The 16,914-nt window shown below is 38.4% G+C and overlaps 1 protein-coding gene across 1 annotated transcript in view; it reads left to right on the plus strand.

The window, feature by feature from the left end:
• Positions 1 to 15,168, plus strand: part of LOC124129138 — a 40,219-nt gene extending 25,051 nt beyond the window's left edge. Inside the window, exons 2-11 of the mRNA XM_048382031.1 lie at positions 6,407 to 6,526; positions 6,865 to 7,618; positions 7,894 to 7,940; positions 8,852 to 8,971; positions 9,310 to 10,063; positions 10,339 to 10,385; positions 11,297 to 11,416; positions 11,755 to 12,508; positions 12,784 to 12,830; positions 13,195 to 15,168. Coding sequence (XP_048237988.1) covers positions 6,407 to 6,526; positions 6,865 to 7,618; positions 7,894 to 7,940; positions 8,852 to 8,971; positions 9,310 to 10,063; positions 10,339 to 10,385; positions 11,297 to 11,416; positions 11,755 to 12,508; positions 12,784 to 12,830; positions 13,195 to 13,355 — 2,924 coding nt within the window. The 3' untranslated portion in view covers positions 13,356 to 15,168. The remainder of the gene's footprint in view (positions 1 to 6,406; positions 6,527 to 6,864; positions 7,619 to 7,893; positions 7,941 to 8,851; positions 8,972 to 9,309; positions 10,064 to 10,338; positions 10,386 to 11,296; positions 11,417 to 11,754; positions 12,509 to 12,783; positions 12,831 to 13,194) is intronic.
• Positions 15,169 to 16,914: the final 1,746 nt, after the last annotated feature.

A 16,914-nucleotide genomic window follows, 5' to 3' on the forward strand; every position in this document is an offset into this window, starting at 1 on the left:
TGGAGTGTTTTGGAAGGGGTGAGTAGTGTTTTGGTTGTTTTGGGTTTGTGAGTTGTTTAAAGCTTTAAGAGATTAATTAGAGGGCTTGTGTTTTAATTTGAAGTGTTTGAGTTTGTTTAGGTGGGCTTTGTGAGTGTAGTTTTAGGTTTGGGCTTGGGTGTGAGCGTTGATTAGGAGGTGTAGGTTGTTGTGAATGGATGGGTGAGTGGTTATATAATTACCTTTGAAGGTTCTCCCTGGGCTTGCTATCAGCGGTGCTGTGCGTGGGCTTGAGGAGGCTCTGGAGGCTTGGAGAGGTGTTGCTCGCTTGGAGTCGCTTAGGGAGTCGGTCCGGGCTGTCAAAATAAACTTTAAACACATAGATATGTAACCGGGGTTTGTGATGGCAATAAGAAGGTCCAACACAGGCTATGGGTGTGAGTCTTTATTGCCTTAGTAATATAATGACACCATGTAATGTACAAAACAATAAGATTATAAAAACAGTAGTACACAGATTTCATACACACATATATTAATACAATACAAAGCGATCTTTCATTTAATATGAACATAGTCTATATTCATTACATGAACATGAACTTAATAATCAATGATATATAAAATCGTTATCTTAACCCTGATGGAAACAAACGATTTATCAGGGGCGATAACTCATTACTTTTAAGATTACAATATATAGATGGTCCATGGTTCTAAAATACAATGAACATTACAAATACAATTACCACTTTGTTGAAACTACTATGTTAATTCATTAACTGATCATACATTTGGTATGATACACTATTTACAAAATATATTTCATGACACAACAAACATGTAAATTATCCGTACCCTGTGGGTGACACTGGGGTGTTTGTCCTCTCCAGGCAGCCGCCTTGCGTGAAAGCTATGTAGCTATCAGCACACACCTATTTACAAAATCAACTATGATTAAATATAACAAATAGAATACAATTGAGGAAATATAACTAACTAAAAACTATCATACAATGATTGACATTGCATACAAATTCAGTATTTACACAATGATAAAAATCAACGCATTCACTCAAACTATTACTATTTTTAGTAAAAATTGTTAGGAGTTTTGCGATCAGGGTGTTAGTTGTCAATTTTAGGTGCTTAAAATGCACTTTAATGAATCCTTGGAGTCTGTAACCTTGAGAAACGTTGTAATGTTATTAATACAAAAATCAGTAAAAGATAAAGCATATATTTTGTGACCGGAACTAGCATGTTCGAGGTAAAGCTTACGTTTTGTGTACCATCAAAAGCATGCCAGTGATGACATTTCTTCAAAACATGACAAAATCCCTATCATCCACAACATGAGAGATATTGACCACGAATGTGTGTACCGAACTCTCGAACCTTTTCTCCGATCACGACTGCCTCACCATAAAAATACATATAGATTTGGACCTGTGAAGATCAGGGTTAGAACAGATCTTCAGCAACCAATGCTTGTATTGTCATCTTATCACAATTGTGTGGATTAATGCTCGTGATGTCAATCACTGGATTGTCAGGTCCAGACTTGATTATTGGCATGACCTCCATCATATAGCTGGCATATTGCTGAGTGTGGCGTTAAACAAAAAAACAAAAACAAAAACATATAAATTTAACCGCTTAATATCAAATTCGAGATAAAAATACACAGCGCCATCTCGAACTCCCAATCTGACTTTACAATAGAACTGTGTACCATGATATCGAAGTTTGAATTTGCCACCGTGACAGCTTTAAGAAATCTTAATTAGAATTTTACTTAACTGTAAACAATTCTCCTCGATACAGGTTGAGGAATCCGTAATGAAGTCAAAGAAAGTGATCATTTGCAACATTGTCAAACTTTGTTTCATCCACAGAAACCACGGACCTTTTTCGCAAAACTAAAATTCAACTTAATCCTTCACTTGTTTTTCTCTCACAATGTTTATTGATTATTACCTGCGAAATACATTTCAATTAGTCATCGAGATACATTTCAATTAGCCACACCTTACACCTGTTGTATTCTGAATTGATCGGTTTACTCTCACTTTGCCAGCAGGCTGGGGAGATTAACTTGTACGGTCCAGTGACTTGCCAGCTATAGCCTGTTCTGATTATCTGAGCTACTTGACGACTTGGCTGTGACCCACTGTAAGCCAAACTTAACTAATGAAGTAAACTGTGTTCAGCTTAACAGATATGGCGAAATAATTTGATGTGGACATAAATCACTGATCACTATACTATTCCAAACAGACAAATTGAGTGAGTTTAAAATAACGGGTATATACACTGTATATCTATGGAGGTGCCATTTGAGAATTTATTGCAAAATGGCAAATGCACAGGTAAATGTTAAGTTCATCCCTAATTCGCGAGGAGGACAGAGTTTAGTGTAAGGTGGACATAAGTTCAGAGTCAAGACAAGAAGACGAGACACAGTGCACTGGAGGTGTTGTAAGGCTGGATGTCCTGCAACCATCAACACTGCCAACAATCTCATCACCGCCTACAGGAACATCCATAACCATAGATCTTCCCGATGAAGCCAAGTTGAAAGTCGACGTCTTCCTTGCCTCCATTCTAGATACAGTTCAAGTTGACCCTAGGCTGGTGCCTAGTATCTATCAAGAAGAGCTGAACAGTAGGTGTAACAAATGACAATTTCAGTAACTTTCAGTTTCTACTGTAACCATCTGGTGATAACTTTGTATTTTGTTTGTGTTGTAACTTCCATTAAATCAATTATTAATTAAATACTTTTATTTTTAGAGCTGAGATGTTCCGAGGTCGGACTCCAAGTGATTTTGCTGTAGCCAGACATAAATTTTGCAAGCTATATTGTATTAGCTTGTCTTGAAAATTTGTACATCTGGACATAAATGGATTTTTTAATTAATAATTAATAAAAAACCTAAACTACTACATACATTTTTTTGTATCAATACAAACTACTGTATTATATTGTCTTGAAAATTTGTACATCTGTACATAAATGTAATTTTTAATTAATAAAAACCTATATTACTACATACATTTTTTGTGTTTTATCTACCTAGACAGGCTGTAGTCTGGCTATAGTCAGTCTGTGAAAGTGAAACAGTCTATAGTGTTAATCCCCATAGTTGTAGGGAATATCACGGGCTACTGATTTTTAAACTAGAATAATAGCTGCTGGCAAAGTGAGAACACCCCAATTGATCGTCTATGCAATCGTATTTCTATGGATCTATAACACACAGTCTGTTACTCAGTTTTATTTCGCTTATTGACTTTCTACATAGGTGAACAGGGACATTTATTTTACATGCAAACAACATGTTATTCAGGAAAATATAATTACATGATAGGGGTTTGTGAACACACAAATAATTATTTATTCAAACACTTCTTCCTTTAAAAAACATATATATTAACACACACAAATGGTTTTTACAAACAATAGTTGATTTTATGCTTCCAAACAAACAGCACGCAAGCTATTGTTGAATTTTAAAATATAGCCAAAGTAAATGTATCTACAATCATATTTAATCACAAATACCGTTCTGTTCTATATAAATGTAACATGTGAACTAACCATTTCAGTGGATCTCAACATGGACAAAACTGTTGGAGATGTTCAATGAGTGAATGTTTTTTTAATGAAGTAAAACGTAGATTCTTTCTTTTGGTAAATACATGTAGCTGTACATCTTATAGATGTTCCAAGAGAAAATAATATAATATCTACCTATATACCACTTTATAGTGTCTCAGATCGCGTTATGTAATGAAAACTTGGTGCTCAAAGTGAAGCCCTTTTCCCTCTACATTGATGATACATCTGTGTGTTTAAAATTGATTTTGACAGCCCGGGCCAAGTCGGACACACCACAAGACAAACACTTTTGATAGAGACTATGTTGAGAATGTAGAGGGGAAAGGGCTTCACTTTGAGCACCTTGTATTCTTTAAATACGATGTACTGTGACATTATAAAGTGTTTTATAGGTAGATACAATACTATGCTACAGATATTAACACATTTGATGATACATCTGTGTGTATAATTGATTTTGACAGCCCGGGACAAGTCGGGCCGAGCACAAGCCAAACACTTCTGATAGAGACTATGTTGAGAATGTAGAGGGAAAAGGGGTTCACTTTGAGCACCTTGTTTTCTTTAAAAACCGCGATCTGAGACACTATAAAGAGATATTTAGGTAGATATAATCTATAGGTGTGAATCCATTTCATGTTACATCTGTGAGGTTTAAGTTGATTTTGACAGCCCGGGCCAAGTCGGACCGAACACTTGTGAGACTGTTGAGAGTATGGGGAGAAGAGGTCTACTTTAACCAACGTGTCTGCTTTATACACGATGAACAGTGACATTTTTAGTGTTATTATGACCACACACCTGTATCAGTTGTGGAAGTCAAAGATGAACTCCAAGATTACATCTGCGCCAAAACTGAAGTCGTTGCCCCCATCGCACGATGCCTATGTTCACCATGTACATCGCGCTCACCATCCAGTCATGATATGGAAATCGGCCACTCAGTCAGAGCCTCCCAACTTGGATCCCCTCAAGTATGGATGGCAAGAAGGTGAGGACTGTGTGACATTGTGTCCAACTACTCTTCCGCCGGATGTGTCTGCTGCACCTTTCACCATTCTACAGCTGATCAAGCGTGGATGCTTCAGGAGCAGGCCATGTTCCACCGGGAGGTGGTGGTGTGTAGCACCACAGATGTCACGTTCGATGTTTTGCAATTGTAACGCTGGACCAGACCAGAGGGCAGTAGCTGCTAACCAGGACGAGGATGACGAAGACTGACCATTGCGTGCTGCTTCAACAGTAAAGTTATTAATGTTTGCCTATACTATTTTGTGCACTGCTGTTTCATTTGCAACTATTACATGTATTTTATAGAATTTTAAGAGTTCATCAAAGTTTATCTCTTAGTGATCATTGCATTGAATTGGATTTGTTTGTTTTTACGCCACTCAACATCAAAGGTCATACCGTGGCGGTCACTTATATTGGCGGCGAAAACCTGGATTGTCGACCCTCGGCAAGTAACTGACGGGCTTTCCCACATACAGTGTAAAAAGAAAGGGGGGAGGGCTGCTTCCCACCCGGACGCGAATTGAACCAGGGATCTTCCGCATGACAGTGGAACCTCCAAATAGCCAATGTTCATATTGAAACGATGGCCATCTTGAAAATATGACACAAGTTTATTTGTACACTTTTAATTTTATAATTAGTGGATTCCTGGACCGTGAAAACAAAGTACTATACAGAACAATTGTGTTTGCAAGTGCATTAGAAGTGACGATATTGCCTCACAAAGAATTAAGAGGAAATCCGTTTGTTTTTCGCCTCTAAAATAAATTCCTCAATGGTGCCAGTCTGGCACCCGGCTGATTCTGGTTCAGGATAGCTCAGAGATGATGAATCAACCAAAACACTTCATAATGACGCTCAAGCATGCTTCTCCTGAAAATGGCAGTTTGGCATGTAGACTAATCAATATTCTCTGCTATTGCGTTCTACATGTACAGAACAGAATCTATAACTTGAACATTATACCATTCAAATTACTATATCGATAAAACAGCTCAACCTGCTCAGTGTATTGTGACAATAAAGTGCATGTATTTCTACGAAAGCTATTCAAGGTTGCGTGTAACATAGCACTCCGCATGGGGTACGGTGGCATTTATATTATCGACTTTACCCAGCGCTTGTGTAGTGTTCATCTTTGGCTGATGATAAATCGATTCAATGACTTTGTTGTCTGAATGGTTACGGTTTTGTCAAAGAAACATTAACGCCATTGCACAAGTACACTTTGAAACAAACTTAAGAGAGAGTGTAAGCTCCCGGTCCGCTATCCAAGTTGTAACCGAATTCTTCTTCGACACAATATCATGTATGAGTATTTGAAGTGTTTAAATGTGTAGTTCTGATCGTTTTGAGATATTAATTTATCTCAAAGCATTTCCTCTGTTAACTAGTGTATTCATTAATGTTTAACATAGATATGAATTTATAAACGGAAGAAAGTTATTTTAATGGGTAATGAGATCTGAAAAATAAATAATCAATTTTGCACCAATTCATTTTAGGAAAGTTTAATAGTATTATTAGAAACATTTTGCTAAAGTAGGTCTAGAAGTTTTATCCAAATCTTATGATCTCAAAGGATACGTCATGGATATGCACGTGCAGTTCTAATGTTGCATCTTCCCTGCGAAATCCCTTCTAATTCAGATACCTAGCTTGCATATAGCTATCATCAGGTGAAGAAATACGAATGAAATGATACAAATAAAAGTATGTTCTATAAGCTTTCTCCTACACCCCAGCTGGCTAAAAAGTAGTATTCAACTTATGGTATCCTTCCTTCAGGACCTACGGCTGACCCTGCTCTCCACTACATTAGGTATGATTCAACATCAACATTTCCACCGACTGTGATGGAAAGGGGAAACTCACTGGAGGAGATTATAAAATCTGTACCCTCACAAGGTTCGAAAATCAATGTGACTTTCTTAACACTTACATCATGATGGCAGTTGATTCCTGTGAAAGAAGAATCCGAACATTTCTTAGAGTATATAGTTCAACATGCAAGTCAATATTCTAAATTACCCTTCTATTACTAATATTACATATATTGTCTCTACATTTTCTGCGTCGCACCAAACTGCCATAATTAACTTAATTACCATAGTCCGCGACTGGCAAAAGATATGCTCATGTTAAATTGTAATATTTCATTGAGTTCGGGCAAATGTTTTGATAAATTACATTTGTACTTCATAATTCATAATAACATATGTTCTTGATTTATTTGCTCATATTAGGAATATTCCCATCAGAACTGTTAGAAGCATTTAAAGCAGAAGACAAACACACGAATCTCACCTTACGCCTGAAAGAATTTACCAGAAAAGCAGGCATCACACTTGTAGGCAGAGCTTTGGCTGCAACATGCAACTTGAAGAACTGTGATGCTCGTCCTGATACAGTTATTTGTGACGCTCTGTTGATGTCAAAATCCCTTCCCCCAACACTGCTCACCTTCATAGAGGACAAGGAAGATACTGAAGCAGTTGTCGCCAGTGTCGCGGCAGCCTCTAAAGATGAGGGAATAGACGACTACGGGAAGGAAAGAAAATACAACAAATCCGTTGCCAAGGCAATGATGTATGCACGTTACTTCACCGATGAACCATTTGATGTGATCTACGGAGTTATCAAGTCTGAAGATACCAAGACGACAAAAACGTTTAATAGGAGACTGTCAAATATAAAAGAAGAGACATCAAAATATAGTATTGGTAGTAATCTGTTGATGTCTCAAGAACGATGTCTGAAAATCCACAAGGCCTTCATCATGATGTCTGCCCTATCCGACATTCGTTTATTGCCAGCTGTTGATGAGGATGTTGGCAAAGCATCACACTATGTTGTGCCTGTGGATATGTACCGTAAACTGATGCTTCATCTTCATTCAACCCATCACAGGACCACTGTATCTCACAGTGAGAGCTTTCAGTTACTGCTGGATGAACGACTCTCCAAAACGGGGCAAAGGATGGAGGACACATTGCTGAGGTAAAACAAAAGTTTGGTATTTCTGTTACAAACAAGAAGATAGTAGGGGTAAAGAAACATACATCATTCTTATAATAGCACGAATTAATAACACAATGGGATTTCTGAGGGGAACGAAATTTTGTTTAACCCATCTCAATATTGATACTTTCATTTCAAAATACTGAAAAGACTATTCTATCATTAGTAGAAAAATAAGATCACCATTCTATGTTTATGCTGCAGGCTAATCAGTTATTTCTTGTAAAAATGCAGCATTGCCTGATATATTTCAGTGACACGAGTAAGGCAGAGGCAGAGCAGCTGCTGGTCAAACACAAAGGTACATTGCATTGTGATTGACCTCCTTACCCACTAAATGAATTATGACAAACACAATCATGATTGCAATGACAAGCTAAAGAGGTATCTGATGACCATTTGTTAAGTACCCATATGTCAATTGTGAACATATCATCGTCAGATAGTAAGATGCTAAGGAAACGCTTTATCCTCGACAGGTACGGTGGCATTTATATTATCGACTTAACCCAGCGCTTGTGTAGTGTTCATCTTTGGCTGATGATAAATCGATTCAATGACTTTGTTGTCTGAATGGTTACGGTCTTGTCCAAGAAACATTAACGCCATTGCACAAGTACACTTTGAAACTAACTTAAGAGTGAGTGTAAGCTCCCGGTCCGCTATCCAAGTTGTAACCGGATCTCTCTTGCATTGTGTTTTCAGATGTAATTCTTCTTCGACACAATATCATGTATGAGTATTTGAAGTGTTTAAATGTGTAGTTCTGATCGTTTTGAGATATTAATTTATCTCAAAGCATTTCCTCTGTTAACTAGTGTATTCATTAATGTTTAACACAGATATGAATTTATAAACGGAAGAAAGTTATTTTAATGGGTAATGAGATCTGAAAAATAAATAATCAATTTTGCGCCAATTCATTTTAGGAAAGTTTAATAGTATTATTAGAAACATTTTGCTAAAGTAGGTCTAGAAGTTTTATCCAAATCTTATGATCTCAAAGGATACGTCATGGATATGCACGTGCAGTTCTAATCTTGCATCTTCCCTGCGAAATCCCTTCTAATTCAGATACCTAGCTTGCATATAGCTATCATCAGGTGAAGAAATACGAATGAAATGATACAAATAAAAGTATGTTCCATAAGCTTTCGCCTACACCCCAGCTGGCTAAAAAGTAGTATTCAACTTATGGTATCCTTCCTTCAGGACCTACGGCTGACCCTGCTCTCCACTACATTAGGTATGATTCAACATCAACATTTCCACCGACTGTGATGGAAAGGGGAAACTCACTGGAGGAGATTATAAAATCAGTACCCTCACAAGGTTCGAAAATCAATGTGACTTTCTTAACACTTACATCATGATGGCAGTTGATTCCTGTGAAAGAAGAATCCAAACATGTTTTAGAGTACATAGTTCAACATGCAAGTCAATATTCTAAATTACCCTTCTATTACTAATAATACATATATTGTCTCTACATTTTCTGCGTCGCACCAAACTGCCATAATTAACTTAATTACCATAGTCCGCGACTGGCAAAAGATATGCTCATGTTAAATTGTAATATTTCATTGAGTTCGGGCAAATGTTTTGATAAATTACATTTGTACTTCATAATTCATAATAACATATGTTCTTGACTTTTTTGCTCATTTTAGGAATATTCCCATCAGAAATGTTAGAAGCATTTGAAGCAGAAGACAAACACACGAATCTCATCTTACGCCTGAGAGAATTTACCAGAAAAGCAGGCATCACACTTGTAGGCAGAGCTTTGGCTGCAACATGCAACTTGAAGAACTGTGATGCTCGTCCTGATACAATTATTTGTGACGCTCTGTTGATGTCAAAATCCCTTCCCCCAACACTGCTCACCTTCATAGAGGACAAGGAAGATACTGAAGCAGTTGTCGCCAGTGTCGCGGCAGCCTCTAAAGATGAGGGAATAGACGACTACGGGAAGGAAAGAAAATACAACAAATCCGTTGCCAAGGCAATGATGTATGCACGTTACTTCACCGATGAACCATTTGATGTGATCTACGGAGTTTTCAAGTCTGAAGATACCAAGACGACAAAAACGTTTAACAGGAGACTGTCAAATATAAAAGAAGAGGCATCAAAATATAGTATTGGTAGTTATCTGTTGATGTCTCAAGAACGATGTCTGAAAATCCACAAGGCTTTCATCATGATGTCTGCCCTATCCGACATTCGTTTATTGCCAGCTGTTGATGAGGATGTTGGCAAGGCATCACACTATGTTGTGCCTGTGGATATGTACCGTAAACTGATGCTTCATCTTCATTCAACCCATCACAGGACCACTGTATCTCACAGTGAGAGCTTTCAGTTACTGCTGGATGAACGACTCTCCAAAACAGGGCAAAGGATGGAGGACACATTGCTGAGGTAAAACAAAAGTTTGGTATTTCTGTTACAAACAAGAAGATAGTAGGGGTAAAGAAACATACATCATCCTTATAATAGCACGAATTAATAACACAATGGGATTTCTGAGGGGAACGAAATTTTGTTTAACCCATCTCAATATTGATACTTTCATTTCAAAATACTGAAAAGACTATTCTATCATTAGTAGAAAAATAAGATCACCATTCTATGTTTATGCTGCAGGCTAATCAGTTATTTCTTGTAAAAATGCAGCATTGCCTGATATATTTCAGTGACACGAGTAAGGCAGAGGCAGAGCAGCTGCTGGTCAAACACAAAGGTACATTGCATTGTGATTGACCTCCTTACCCACTAAATGAATTATGACAAACACAATCATGATTGCATTGACAAGCTAAAGAGGTATCTGATGACCATTTGTTAAGTACCCATATGTCAATTGTGAACATATCATCGTCAGATAGTAAGATGCTAAGGAAACGCTTTATCCTCGACAGGTACGGTGGCATTTATATTATCGACTTAACCCAGCGCTTGTGTAGTGTTCATCTTTGGCTGATGATAAATCGATTCAATGACTTTGTTGTCTGAATGGTTACGGTCTTGTCCAAGAAACATTAACGCCATTGCACAAGTACACTTTGAAACTAACTTAAGAGTGAGTGTTAGCTCCCGGTCCGCTATCCAATTTGTAACCGGATCTCTCTTTCATTGTGTTTTCAGATGTAATTCTTCTTCGACACAATATCATGTATGAGTATTTGAAGTGTTTACATGTGTAGTTCTGATCGTTTTGAGATATTAATTTATCTCAAAGCATTTCCTCTGTTAACTAGTGTATTCATTAATGTTTAACACAGATATGAATTTATAAACGGAAGAAAGTTATTTTAATGGGTAATGAGATCTGAAAAATAAATAATCAATTTTGCACCAATTCATTTTAGGAAAGTTTAATAGTATTATTAGAAACATTTTGCTAAAGTAGGTCTAGAAGTTTTATCCAAATCTTATGATCTCAAAGGATACGTCATGGATATGCACGTGCAGTTCTAATGTTGCATCTTCCCTGCGAAATCCCTTCTAATTCAGATACCTAGCTTGCATATAGCTATCATCAGGTGAAGAAATACGAATGAAATGATACAAATAAAAGTATGTTCTATAAGCTTTCTCCTACACCCCAGCTGGCTAAAAAGTAGTATTCAACTTATGGTATCCTTCCTTCAGGACCTACGGCTGACCCTGCTCTCCACTACATTAGGTATGATTCAACATCAACATTTCCACCGACTGTGATGGAAAGGGGAAACTCACTGGAGGAGATTATAAAATCTGTACCCTCACAAGGTTCGAAAATCAATGTGACTTTCTTAACACTTACATCATGATGGCAGTTGATTCCTGTGAAAGAAGAATCCAAACATGTTTTAGAGTACATAGTTCAACATGCAAGTCAATATTCTAAATTACCCTTCTATTACTAATAATACATATATTGTCTCTACATTTTCTGCGTCGCACCAAACTGCCATAATTAACTTAATTAGCATAGTCCGCGACTTGCAAAAGATATGCTCATGTTAAATTGTAATATTTCATTGAGTTCGGGAAAATGTTTTGATAAATTACATTTGTACTTCATAATTCATAATAACATATGTTCTTGATTTATTTGCTCATTTTAGGAATATTCCCATCAGAAATGTTAGAAGCATTTAAAGCAGAAGACAAACACACGAATCTCATCTTACGCCTGAAAGAATTTACCAGAAAAGCAGGCATCACACTTGTAGGCAGAGCTTTGGCTGCAACATGCAACTTGAAGAACTGTAATGCTCGTCCTGATACAGTTATTTGTGACGCTCTGTTGATGTCAAAATCCCTTCCCCCAACACTGCTCACCTTCATAGAGGACAAGGAAGATACTGAAGCAGTTGTCGCCAGTGTCGCGGCAGCCTCTAAAGATGAGGGAATTGACGACTACGGGAAGGAAAGAAAATACAACAAATCCGTTGCCAAGGCAATGATGTATGCACGTTACTTCACCGATGAACCATTTGATGTGATCTACGGAGTTATCAAGTCTGAAGATACCAAGACGACAAAAACGTTTAACAGGAGACTGTCAAATATAAAAGAAGAGACATCAAAATATAGTATTGGTAGTAATCTGTTGATGTCTCAAGAACGATGTCTGAAAATCCACAAGGCCTTCATCATGATGTCTGCCCTATCCGACATTCGTTTATTGCCAGCTGTTGATGAGGATGTTGGCAAAGCATCACACTATGTTGTGCCTGTGGATATGTACCGTAAACTGATGCTTCATCTTCATTCAACCCATCACAGGACCACTGTATCTCACAGTGAGAGCTTTCAGTTACTGCTGGATGAACGACTCTCCAAAACGGGGCAAAGGATGGAGGACACATTGCTGAGGTAAAACAAAAGTTTGGTATTTCTGTTACAAACAAGAAGATAGTAGGGGTAAAGAAACATACATCATTCTTATAATAGCACGAATTAATAACACAATGGGATTTCTGAGGGGAACGAAAGTTTGTTTAACCCATCTCAATATTGATACTTTCATTTCAAAATACTGAAAAGACTATTCTATCATTAGTAGAAAAATAAGATCACCATTCTATGTTTATGCTGCAGGCTAATCAGTTATTTCTTGTTAAAATGCAGCATTGCCTGATATATTTCAGTGACACGAGTAAGGCAGAGGCAGAGCAGCTGCTGGTCAAACACAAAGGTACATTGCATTGTGATTGACCTCCTTACCCACTAAATGAATTATGACAAACACAATCATGATTGCATTGACAAGCTAAAGAGGTATCTGATGACCATTTGATAAGTACCCATATGTCAATTGTGAACATATCATTGTCAGATAGTAAGATGCTAAGGACACGCTTTATCCTTGGCAGGCTTAATTGGACAGGAAGAATAATGTGTGATGACGACTGTTTGGAGATTAGAATTGGTGTTCTCATATCCAAGGTTTCGGTCGACTTTATCTCCTGTTAAGATCAATTCGACATATCTGCACACACCAACTGCCAAATACGTCTTATGAACATCAACAAAAGCATGCTTTCCCCTTGTGTTTGCAGGTGCATACAGAAAATCACAGATATGGGTTTGTCCATGGAAGAAGGTTGGACATATGGAACTGAAGCACAGAGAAACTATGACAAGAAGCACCATGCCGGGGTTTCACCGAAGTGGTAAACGTCTGAGATCTGCATCACGTGGGGCTTTCCTCCCACTATAAGCTGGAACGCCGCGATATAGTTTGAATACTGTTAAAAGCGGCGTGAAACTCACTCACTCACTCACTCACTCACTCAAAGACCAGGGATGGTTACCTGTAGGCAAAAAGCAGAGCCAAGCCGTCTTACGACAATGGTGCATATTCAAGAACATGAGTGCTCAGAGACTAAATAAGATTTTCACGTGGGATGGCAACCTTTCATCTCCACGCTGCAACAACTGGAATTTTAGAATCCATAGTTTATTCTCCGAGAACAATGGTGATCACCTATATTCTCCCGATCAGGTTCCACGGTCAGCAACAAGAGCAGCTGTCCATAACCTGGAAACTACGTGTACACGTGACTGGATTCGACACTGGATTCAGTGTCCTGTACAGGACGACGTCCCTTTATGAGTTATACCAAGAAGCCAGTGCCATCTGTCAAGATTTTTATGTGTGTTCAGATATTGACAAGCTCTCAGATTTTGTTACCAATATTCACTTCATGTTCACGTAACTTACCCTTGTACTTTATGTGGTGTATATACCCTCGTAACAAGTAGTTATATAGTTTCCCATAATTCCTACATAGTGACTAGTGTACGGTACGGTGATATTCTTGTGTTATTTTAAATGTATATATGAGGTGAGATACAAATAAGCTGTCTGTCTGTTTGTCTGTCTGTCAATGAACAGCTAGTTAGTTGGACCCTGGCTCGGTTGTTTACCAGCCATAGAACTTAGTGCCCTGGACTGTATGCTGGACCTGTCGCCAAACATTCTTTATGAAAATGTTTATTCCTCTTGCGTTCTCAGGACTGATGGAATCTCTTCGTGTTCTCAGTGGCATATTTTGGTATGGTTCTGACATTTTCATCAATAAAAAACCGATGTGAAATTTGGGGATAAGACATGTAGGAATTAAGCATCTCAGGGGCACCAACTGTGATCCTCTCGTTGCTGATATAGTTCTCTACAGTAAACTACGGTTATAACGAACTCAGAGGGACTACTATTTTAAGTTCGTTATAACCGTAGTTCGCTTTAGGCATATATACAGCATAACCACAGCAAATAGTCGGGACTAAAAAGTAAGTTCGTTATATCCGTCAGTTCGTTATAAGCGTGTTCGTTCTAACCGTAGTTTACTGTATTATATATGAATCGATTTTCTGCTCGGATTGGTAAAGTCAAACCATGGGAATATGGCCATCAAGTTCAACTTAAGCTTGAGTTTATCGATGATCTGATATCGTTCAACAAGGCTCAAAAAGGCAATTACTTTCCACTGATTTACCCACCTAACCTCGAAATAAAAGAGACCGGTTAAACAGTCTCATCGTTTTTGTATTTATCATATGTGCATTAAATTTCAGAGTGGTAAAATACTATCCATACATGTAAGTCTGTTTGACTTACAAATAGTCAGCTTTCCCTTTTTGTTGAGAAATGTCTTTGGTGTCTACAGTTCACAACGTTTTACGTACAATCGAGCATGCTGTTTCTACTGAGACTTTTGTTCACAAGTTGTTCCATCAGGGTTTCATTCAAGGGCTTAATACTGCTTTCGTATAGTTTTATGGCAGACATGAGTACGACATGACCCTATGTAAAGTACAATTGCCTATTTTTACTGTTATGATATGTTCCAGTGTTTTATTCAGGTGAACAATTGATTTTCCTTTGCATGTGTTTGTGACGGGTGCCAACGGTTGGGCGGGATATGTTCATCTTTTCACGAACACCTTGTATAATCACTACTTGATAATGATTTATAAGCAAATGCTTATGAGACATGTTTCGCTTGATAATTAGGAGATAAACATACTGTGTTTAATTTAACATTTGAAACCTCACTCTGCGCGTTCGGTTCCAAATTCAATTTAGCGCGGTTAATCTACAGGTAACCTAGCTCGACATTGAAAACACAGGATGTGTATCTCCATTCTACCATGACTAAATAAAACGCGAACACTTTGGTGTTAGCAAATGTACTGAGTGAAGCGGCATGGGTTTAGTTCAGTGTTTTGAGTGGGTTATCGATCTGAATTACGGAATCACCGAGAAAAATATGGCGCTGTTTATACTCAAGCAGTGTGTTTACACCGTAATACTTCACTCGAACATATAGCAGGCATTGAAAGCATATAAGCACGGCGACATGGTAAGCTAACATGAGGTGGGCATCCCTAAAGAATACAAAGCAAGCTTTGCAAGGCTTTCGCTCTGAATCGCGCGTCACCATTATGACGTCATATCGCTCATTGTGACGCAAACGATATGACGTCACAGTCGTATATAGAAAAGCACCAAAATATTGTGATTTAATAGCCTCTGATTGACCAATCAGAATCGAGTAAATTTCAAATTCATCGTAGAATGGACAATATCTTGTCGCTTTGATTTATTTACATTTATGAAGAGAACTGTCATTTGCATGTGACTCACTACATGATTGATAAATTCTTGTAACATATTCAAATGGGGGTATAGCAGCAAAATATAACAGTGAACTTAATCACGACACATGCCCACTGACGGATTCAAATGATCCTTTGCCTGTTTCATGTCACTCTGAAACTCTGCTGACAATGTACTGAACCTGCTTACTACCACAATAGGGCGGTTGGGTAGCCTAGTGGTTAAAGCGTTCGCTCGTCACGCCGAAGACCCGGGTTCGATTCCCGACATGGGTACAATGTGTGAAGCCCATTTCTGGTGTCCCCCGCCGTGATATTGCTGGAATATTGCTAAAAGCGGCGTAAAATCCAACTTACTCACTCGCTACTACCACAAAAGGTGTTCGACGTAGGCTCTCTCTCAGTCGCTGAGGGGCACGGGTGGCCCAGTCGTCTAAGGCGCCGCGATTCGCTGTGCAGAGTTGCGTCCCTTAGGCACGCCAGAAACCTATGATTGTGGGTTCGAATCCCGGTACGCCCCGATTATGTTTCTAGGTTTGTCAGCACCACACCCGTGCTCGTGGGTTTCACCGAAGTGGTAAACGTCTGAGACCTGCATCACTTCGGGCTTTCCTCCAACATTCAGCTGACAAGCCGTGATAAAAATGGAATAATGTTACAAACGGCGTTAAACTCACTCACTCACTCACTCAGTCGCTGAGCTTTAATATTTTCCCTTCCGCACAGCCGTTACGCTAGTGTTATAACCCTAAATGACCTAATTCAGTCTTGTTGTCTTGTGTTACCATGCATGGCGTGTACGTTGGTGTGATAATTGGTTGTTCACGATACCGTAAATTTCCATGATTAAATCTTAATTGGTCACACGCTATAGTTCCAGACAGTAACGTAATACACACAGACATCAACACAACTCATCAGGTAAGCAACACCGATCAGACGTCATTGTAAACAATTGATCCTTGTTCAGGGATATCGATTACCTATGAATAATGGACAGAATTCACAACTGACTGACAGGGCACACCTTGTGTTGTTGACGCAAACAGCTGTGTGTACACACAACGATCACGCACTAGTATGTGTCATGTTACTTCAAGAAGCGGGAGGACAGGTGGCCCAGTCGTCTAAGGCGCCGCGATTCGCTGTGCAGAGTT

The sequence above is a fragment of the Haliotis rufescens genome, unplaced genomic scaffold (assembly GCF_023055435.1).
Source record: "Haliotis rufescens isolate VD_foot unplaced genomic scaffold, xgHalRufe1.0.p SCAF_4, whole genome shotgun sequence".
NCBI classification, from domain to species: domain Eukaryota; kingdom Metazoa; phylum Mollusca; class Gastropoda; order Lepetellida; family Haliotidae; genus Haliotis; species Haliotis rufescens.